Below are 8,712 nucleotides of genomic sequence, written 5' to 3'. Positions count from 1 at the left end.
AAAAAATCTTTTGCAATGACACATCGGACAACGGACTCATTTCTAAAATATATAGGAAACTACAACACCTCTACAAGAAAAAGACAAATAACACAATTTAAAAATGGGCACAGGACATGAACAGATACTTCACCAAGATCCAGGCAGCCAACAAACGTAAGAAGAAATGTTCATGATCACTAGCCATTAGAGAGATACAAATCAAAACAATAATGAGATACCATCTCACACCAGCAATAACAGCAAAGATCAAAGTAGAGGACAATAAATTTGGCGAGGATGTGGAGAGACTGGGACGCTCCTGCATTGCTGGTGGGATTGCAAAATGGTCCAACCTCTCTCGAAAGCAATATGGCACTTCCTCAGAGCGTTGGAAATAGAAATACCTTATGATCCAGCAATCCCTCTACTTGGTATTTACCCATAAGAAATATAAGCCATAACATGAGTAGATATATGCACACCAATGTTCATAGCAGCACTATTTACAATAGCAAAAAGATGGAGACAGCCTGTGCCCATCAACTGAAGAACGGATAAACTGTGGTGCATACATACAATGGAATATACTATGTTACTTTGAAGAACAACAACATGGAAGCTGTAAGCTACCACATAACATGGATGAACCTTGAGGACATTATGTGGAGTGAAATCAGTCAGTCACAAAAGGAGACATATTGCATAGGACCACTATTGTAAAAGACTAAGAAAAAGAACCCATACTAACGCGGGTGGTGGAGGTAGTGGTGGTGGTGGGATTCTTTGCTGGTTACCGGGATGCAGGGGGTGGGACGAGGGGAGGGAGGGGAAGGTGGAGCACAGGTGAGGGGATAGACACAGGATACTTTGGGTTCTGGGTAGGGAGCAATACACAAGAAGGGGGAGGGGAATGGAACAACAAGTCTGATGGGAAATAATTAGACAGGTTTGCTTGGGATAAGTGGGACAGAGGTAAATAACGAAGTATACACAACCTTGGAACAACAGGGCCCTGGGATACAGGGATAGTGACATGGTTGGAATGGGCAAAAGGGGGGAAATATTGTTAAGATGCTTGGCTGTCTTTTGGAAAAAAAAAAAAAAAGCAAATTGATACGGCAACTAGTACTATCCTTAGGATCAACTGTTTAAACCAAGACATAGTCCTGGCAGGACTTTTATCTGTGCTTTAGGGAGTAGATATGGCAGCCTCTCCGGGCTACTGACTGGGAGTAGAGTGAACTGGGATGCACAAATTAGCGAAAGAGAAGTGGAAGAGTCTTTACCTGTGAACACTAGCTAGATTTTCAGAGTTTCTTGTTCACTCCTCCCCACAATGCTTTTTATAGACTTTTTTTTTAAAAGGAAAATCACAGCATAGCCCTATAGAAACTGAGCTATGTCCATCATTTCATGTTTGCTCCTTTACAACCGATATCCCTAAAACAGCTTGATGATGGAATGGCTAACTTAACTATAAAACAATTTCTTTATTACTGTTTTATCTTGATTAAAAAAAATAGAGATAGTAGAATAAATGTAACCTTCTGTGGCTATAACTGAGCCTAAAATAAAGGTTATTTAACTTCTAAAAAAATTAAGGATAGCCAAGTGAGAAGAGCACAAGGGACCCTATCCATAGAAGCAGCGACACCAAAGATGGAGGCAGAGATGAGGACATGGAGAGAGGGAGCAGCTGAGGACTGAGCACTCCGTACTCATGGAAAGAGAGGGACTGAGTACTGGCAACAAGGAGGCAAGTTTACAGAATGTGCTCTTTGGTTGTTTAAATTATTATATATTCCTGAGTGTTTCTGTGTACACCCTGCCCCCTCCCAAAAAAGGGAATGGAAGCAAATACTGTTGAATGATGATGCACGGAGGAGATTGTAATCATTTCAATGAAACAAGGGGATAATGCCAATGTTCTCCCATGTAAACTATCACCCAGTTCACAATAAAAACTTAAAAAAAAAAGACCAAAACAAACTGTTTCAACATGTCTCCAACACAGAGCATTTATCCAAAAGAAAATATTTCAAATAGTTTGTATTTCAAAGTAGACTCGATGGCAGAGTGATTCAGTAGTTATGTACCATTCTGCCTGCCTGACTTCCAGTGGAAGGAGTCCTGATAGCATAGTGGGTTACATGTTGAGATGTTAACTGCAAGGTCAGCTGTTTGAGTCCACCAAGTGCTCTGTGAGAGAAAAATGAGGCTTTCTGCTCCTGTAAAGATTTACAGCCTCAGAAACCCTATATAGGGTAGCTGTGAGTCAGAATCGACTTCACCATTAAATCTTATCAGAAACTATTTTTTGTTTTTCTTAAAAGATAATAGTAAGGTTGTTGCCATTGTTAAGCACCATCAAGTTGGTTCCAACCCGTAGTGACCCTGTATACGGTTTCTGAGGAGTGGCTGGTAAGCTTGAACTGCCCACCTTGTGGTTCAAACTGACTTTGCAGTCCAGCACATTAACCCACAGAGCCACACCAGGTCTCCAACAGTAAGGTTAGGGAGCTGTAAAATTTGATCTGACATAGCCTCTTTCTCCCCATTCCTTTAACAGTCATGCTTTCAAACACAATTCCACACTGCTATTCCTCAAAATAGACATGCCAGGAGCCAAGCACTATCAGACAAAGTGGATACACATACACACACGTGCCAAAAAGAAATACATTTTAGTTCAGGGTTAAGATTTTAGTTTTGAGTTTCAAAAAGGTAAGTAAAACAGTATTTTTAAAAGGATAAAAGTACCTTAACAGTGTCCTTTTTAATAAGGGTGAGTTTAGAAGATAGGACCCTTGAGTTCAAAAGCTCTTGTTCACTTTACTGCTAGCCACTGAAATTCTAGGAGAAAAAGTAATGTAGGGCTTAAAGGGTGGATGTAAGGCACCTCCAAGACACAAGCTATGTGTCATAAGCATATTTATTATATCTATGTCACATCCAGGATGGAGGCTGGGATCTTGCTCCCAGGAGCTCAGGGAAGCCCTGTGGTATTTGGAGGAGTCAATCTGTGGTGGCAGCTCTTTGAGAGCAACCAACTCGGGCACAACTGGCAAGGCCCATCCAAAACTAATCTTGAAAGGCAGAAGCTCCCATCACTTGACCAGCAACTAAGTCTCTGCCTCTCAGAGAGAGAGCTGGGAGACTCAAATGCATTGTATGGAGAGAAGAAAAGGCAGAGAGGTGCCAAATCCAGGCTGCAAATCTGTCTAGGCAAGACTTCCAATCTACCGGACAGATTAACTTTGCAAAGGGACTCACTTCCATGCTTCAGAGATGGGCTTCTCCAAACAACCAAGAGGGCAGGAAGTATTGGCTTCGTCCCTTTAGAAAGGTCAATGTTTTCTCTACTAGTCACAGAGCGGCTTCCCTATAGCTTTTTACTTTTTAAAACTCCTAATGACTTGGATAAACCAATACAGCAGTAACGTGGAAGAGCTTAAGCATCATGTTCTAAGATACTTGCCACTCAGCAGAGGTTTGTTGAGCATGTACAAGTGAGGCAGGTCCTCTATGTTTGAGATGCGCTGGTACATTGCCCTGGAGAGGTGGTCCCCGTGGTACAGACTGCCCAAGATAATGCTCGAGAAGTAAATTGGTTCCACAAAAATGCTGAGCAAAGACCCCTGGATGCCCACCACGTTCCACCTGGGGAAAAGAAAGTACATTCTTACAAGGAAAGATGCATGTCTACCTCAGATTTAACAGAACTTCAAACTCTCATAACTACATAGTTGTACTTGGCAGTTCAAACCCTCCAGCTGCTCCTTGGAAATGCTACAGAGGGTTGGTATGAGTCGGAACTGACTGAGTAGCACTCACCACCAACAACTGTTCATTTGTTGTTATTTGTTGTTAAGTACCTTTGAGTCGGTTCATCTATAACTATGTAATTATGAGAATTTGAAGTAATGCTCATTTAGGAATTCTGGTGTGGCACTGTACGATCAGCACTGGACTTTGAACCACAAGGTCAGCAGTTCAAACCTACCAGCTGCTCCTTGGAAACCCTATATAGGGTGGCTATGAGTCAGAACTGACTTGACAGCACTTAACAACAACAACAACAACAACAACGGTTTACTTATGGAGTCCTGGTGTGGTGCTGCGGGTTAATGCGCTAGACTGCAAGGTTGGTTTGAACCACAAGGTCAGCGGTTCAAGCTCACCAGCTGCTCCTCAGAAATCCTATACAGGGTCGCTATGAGTTAGAACTGACTCAACAGCGCTTAGCAACAACTGTTCATTTGAACTCCTGTTGTGGTATTGTAGAATCAGCACTGGACTGTGAACTACAAGGTGGGTAGTTCAAACCCATTAGCTACTCCTCAGAAACCCTGTACAGGGTTGCTATGAGTCGGAACTGACTTGATGCACTAACAACAACAACTCTTCGTCCACAGTCCTGGTGCAGCGCTGCAGAATAATACACTGGACCACAAGGTCAGTTTGAACAGCAAGGTTGGTGAAACCAGTTGTTTCCAGGTGGGAATGAGATTCATGCTGATTCTTACCATGAATCTCACAGTTAAGGTGAGGGTAGTCCACCCTTCCCCTTGCTTATTAGGCACGTGGCAATGCAGATGGGATTTGTTTACTTTGGATGGGACTTGTCTACCTGCCGCTCCTTGGAAACCCTATAGAGGGTCACTTGGAAACCCTATAGAGTTGGAACTGACTTGAAGACACTTAACAACAACCTGTTCATTCTGTAGAAATTTCAGCCAATTAAAAACAAAGTCATGAAGAAAAACAGATTGATTGACAGCTTAAAATTTTAAAGAAAAAATTGACTTAAAAGTCCTTTTTAACTGTGAAACCATTTCATTTGCATTCATCTTTCCCTACAATGATACACGAATTGAAGATTAAGTAACCAGCTGCATTTAATGCAGATTCAAGTGACCCCATGTGTGTTAGAGTATAACTGTGCTCCAGAGGGGTTCTAACAGCTGATTTTTCAGAAGCAGATCATCAAACTTTATTCTGAGGCACTTCTGGGTGAATTCAAAACCTCAATCTTTTGGTTAGCAGCCAAGTAGTACTTCAACTATTTGTAGCAGCTAGGGACTCCTACAGAAGATTCAGTCTAAGAAATGTATCAGTGAGTCACTGTACTAATAAAGCGTCAAAGTAGACCACTCCCATCTCCATTGCCACATGCACTAATAAGCAAGGGGAAGGGTGGACTACCCTCACCTTTACTGCGAGATTCATGGTAAGAATCAGCAAGAATCTCATTCCCACCTGGAAACTGATCCAGTACTCACCTCCTTGTGTTTCTGTCCGGGTGGTACACTCTCCAACTGCCAGCCAGCAGCCACCCAAAGCTGGACTGGAACTCGCTAGTTAGAAAGACTCAGTCCTTCCAAGGCCCATCCCTGCTGGCTCTCATTTACCCCCTTGGGGTTCATTAATTCTCCAGAAGAGCTCGCAGATATCATGGAGTGTAACTACGTTTATATCTACTCATTTATTATAACCAGAAAGAACACAAATGAAGAGATGAACATGTCCTGGCAGGAGGCGCCAGTGTCCTCAGAGATTCATCACCCTCCACAGAGAAGCTCTCGACAATTCAGGAAGCCTCCAAGCTTCATGTTCATAGCCTTGTATTAGCTTCATTGCATGACTGAATTCAGGATTCAATCATTGAATAGCATTGAAGCCACATATCCTCCCTTCCAAAGGTGTGGCCCCTACTACTACGCACACAAGTTCAGGTGCTGTCTAAAAGTTTTACCTAAAAAGACACTGGCGTATTTCCAAATGAATTTTATATCTGCTTGGTAATTTCTCTGAAAAAGTTTGCTAGGATTTGACTGACACTTTGTTGAATCTCTAAATCAATCTGAGGAAAACTGACATCTTAACAATATTGAGTTTTCTGTGAATGAGCATGATGTATCTTTCTATTTACTTATTTCTAGGTGCCACTGAATCGGTTCCAACTCATAGCGACCTTACACAAAACAGAGCGAAACACTGCCCAGTCCTTCAGCAACATTTTATAGTTTTCAGTGCATTGCTTTGTGCATTTTCATTTTGCTTGCTTCAAGTACAGAAATATAGTTGATTTTGTTATTGGATCATATATCCTGCAATATTGCTAAAGTCATTCATTACTCTGAATAGTTTTTTGTACATTCCATCTGATTTTCTACATAGGCAATTATATCTGCAAATAAGGACAATCTCATTTCTCATTTCCAATTGGGTAACTCTGATTTCTTTGACTTTACCACACTGGTTAGAACCTCCAGCACAATGTTGATTAGAAGTGGTGCAAGTAGACACCTTCTTTGGTTCTGATGTTTGGAAGAAAGCATTCAATTTCTCACCACTAAGTGTGATGACAGATGTGTGCTTCTTTCTTTCTTTCTTTTTTTTTTTTTTAATTTTTACTGAATTGAGTAATAGTTTACATGGGAGAACATCGGTTTTACATTCATTTCATTGCAATGATTACAGTCTCCTCTGTGCATCATCATTCATCAGTATTTGCTTCTATTCCCTCTGTGGGTTTTTTTGTTTTGTTCTGTGTGTGTGTTATTGTTGTTTTGTTTTTTTGGGGGGATGTAAACAAAACACTCAGGAATTTATAATCATTAAAACAACCAAAGGGCATATTCTGCAAGCCTGCCTCCTGGCTGCTAGCCCACAGCCTCTCTCTTCCCTCTCTCTCTGTCCATGTCATCTCTGGTTCCATCTCTGGTGTCGCTGTTTCTTTGGATAGGGTCCCACATTCCACTTGTGCTCTTCTCCCTTGATGGTCCTAGGGTCTTCTGTTCCTGGACTGTAAGATTAACTAGCACCCCTTCCCACCCCCCCGCTTTTCGTTACAAAACTTCTTACCTTAACAATTGTGACAGTTGCAATCAGTCATGATAATAATTATTCATTATTGAATCATAAGACTCTTATCCCCATCTCCTTTCACCAGACCCGTCTAGACAAGATGAAAACTATTCAGTGAGAATTCTACCTTCCCCCACACACTCTGAAACTAAACTCCCTCTTGAAACCTTGTAAGCCAGTCACTTCATGCCTTCATTGACCCCCTCATTTTAGGTAGCCAATGTCTAAGTCGCCTGTCCCTATCTACCCTGTGTACAGAGGGGACAGGATTGATACTTAATGTGAAGACTCCTTCCCTCTCACAGTTGGTATTACTACATCCATAAGTATAAGGTCAAGTTCCAGATGTGGCTTATTTGAAGATGTCCTTTATTAGATTGAGGTTTTCTTATATTCCTACTATGCTGAGAGTTTCATCAGAAATATGTTAAAAGTTTGTTAAATACTTTTTCTCTGTCTCTTTTAGTTGGTGACTATGAGAAACTAGCGTAGTGGTTACGAATTGGGCTGTGAACCGCAAGGTCAGCAGTTCCAAACTACCAGCTGCTCCGTGGGAGAAAGATGAGGCGTTCTGCTCCCGTAAAGATTTACAGACCCAGAAACCCTGTACAGGGTCGCTATGAGTTGGAACCGACTCCACGGCACATATCAACAACAAATGAGAAACTACACTGGCTGACTTTTGAATGTTTTATCAGTCTTGTATTCCTGGGATACTCCCTATTTAATCAAACAGACCTGTTTTGCTAAATTTCTGTTAAAACTTTTGGACCCATGTCTATGATAGATATTGGTATGTAGTTTTAGTCTCTTATAGTGCTTTTGGCTGGTTTTGGTATTTGGGGAATGCTGGCTCATAGAATAAGTTGGTAAATATTTTTTCCTCTTCGAGAATTTTCTGGAAAATTTTGTATAAAATGGATATTGCTTCTTCTTTAATTGTTTCAAGAATTCAATAGGGAAGCCCTTTGACCCTGATGTTTCTTCCTGAGATGGTTTTAATTTACAAAATCAGTTGCTTTAACATACACAAGGGCTTTTCCTATTTATCACAAGGAGTCCTAGTATGGCACTGTGGATAAACACTGGACCACAAGGTCAGTTTGAATCATAAGGTCAGGGGTTCAAATCTGCCAGCCACACCTTGGAAAACTTATTGCTATGAGTCAGCACAGACTCAATGGCACTTAATAATAGCAACAATTTATCATAAACTGCTTTATGAGTTTGCATCTTTCAGGAAATTTGTACGTTTATTCTAAGTTATCAAATTTATTCGCATAAACTTCATCATTTCCTTCTTAAACCCTTAGGCTAGCTGTAGTATCTATAGTGAATTCTCTTCTCTCTGGTAGCATAGTGGTTACGAATCAGGCTGCTAATCTCACAGTCAGCAGTTCGAAACTACCAGCTGTTCCATAAGAGAAAGATGAGGCTTTCTGCTCCTGTAAAGATTTACAGCCTCAGAAACCCTGTACAGGGTCCCTATGAGTCGCTATGAACCGACTCCATGGTATATAACAACAACAACATTCCTAATCTTGGGTGGTTTTTCTCTCTCACTCATTTTCCTAATGGGGTCTCTCCTCATGTCTCATATTTCCTGTTCTTCAGTTCCCTGGGACCACTCCATGAGACCCAGGCAGGAAGTAGGAGCTACCTAGGGGAGGAAACACAGACATCACCTCTAGATGGGAGAGTGACAAGTTCACATTGTCAGAGAGGATTATTTTAATTCTTCCCATTTAAATCCATAACTTCAATGCAAACACAAATAAAATTCTAGACTGACATTTAGGAAAGTTTGACAAGCTGATTCTAAAACAAATGTGGAAGAATAAAGATTCATGGAATGGTAGA

At 41.2% G+C, this 8,712-nt stretch overlaps 1 protein-coding gene across 1 annotated transcript in view; it reads right to left on the bottom strand.

Annotated features, from left to right (window-relative positions):
• Window positions 1-8,712, bottom strand: part of ADARB1 (adenosine deaminase, RNA-specific, B1) — a 101,722-nt gene that overhangs the window by 34,945 nt on the left and 58,065 nt on the right. The window contains exon 8 of the mRNA XM_006876557.1: window positions 3,461-3,642. Within this exon, the coding sequence (XP_006876619.1) occupies window positions 3,461-3,642 (182 nt within the window). The remainder of the gene's footprint in view (window positions 1-3,460; window positions 3,643-8,712) is intronic.

This window comes from Chrysochloris asiatica, unplaced genomic scaffold (assembly GCF_000296735.1).
Source record: "Chrysochloris asiatica unplaced genomic scaffold, ChrAsi1.0 scaffold00391, whole genome shotgun sequence".
NCBI classification, from domain to species: domain Eukaryota; kingdom Metazoa; phylum Chordata; class Mammalia; order Afrosoricida; family Chrysochloridae; genus Chrysochloris; species Chrysochloris asiatica.
This window is presented reverse-complemented; position numbering and strand designations above follow the sequence as displayed.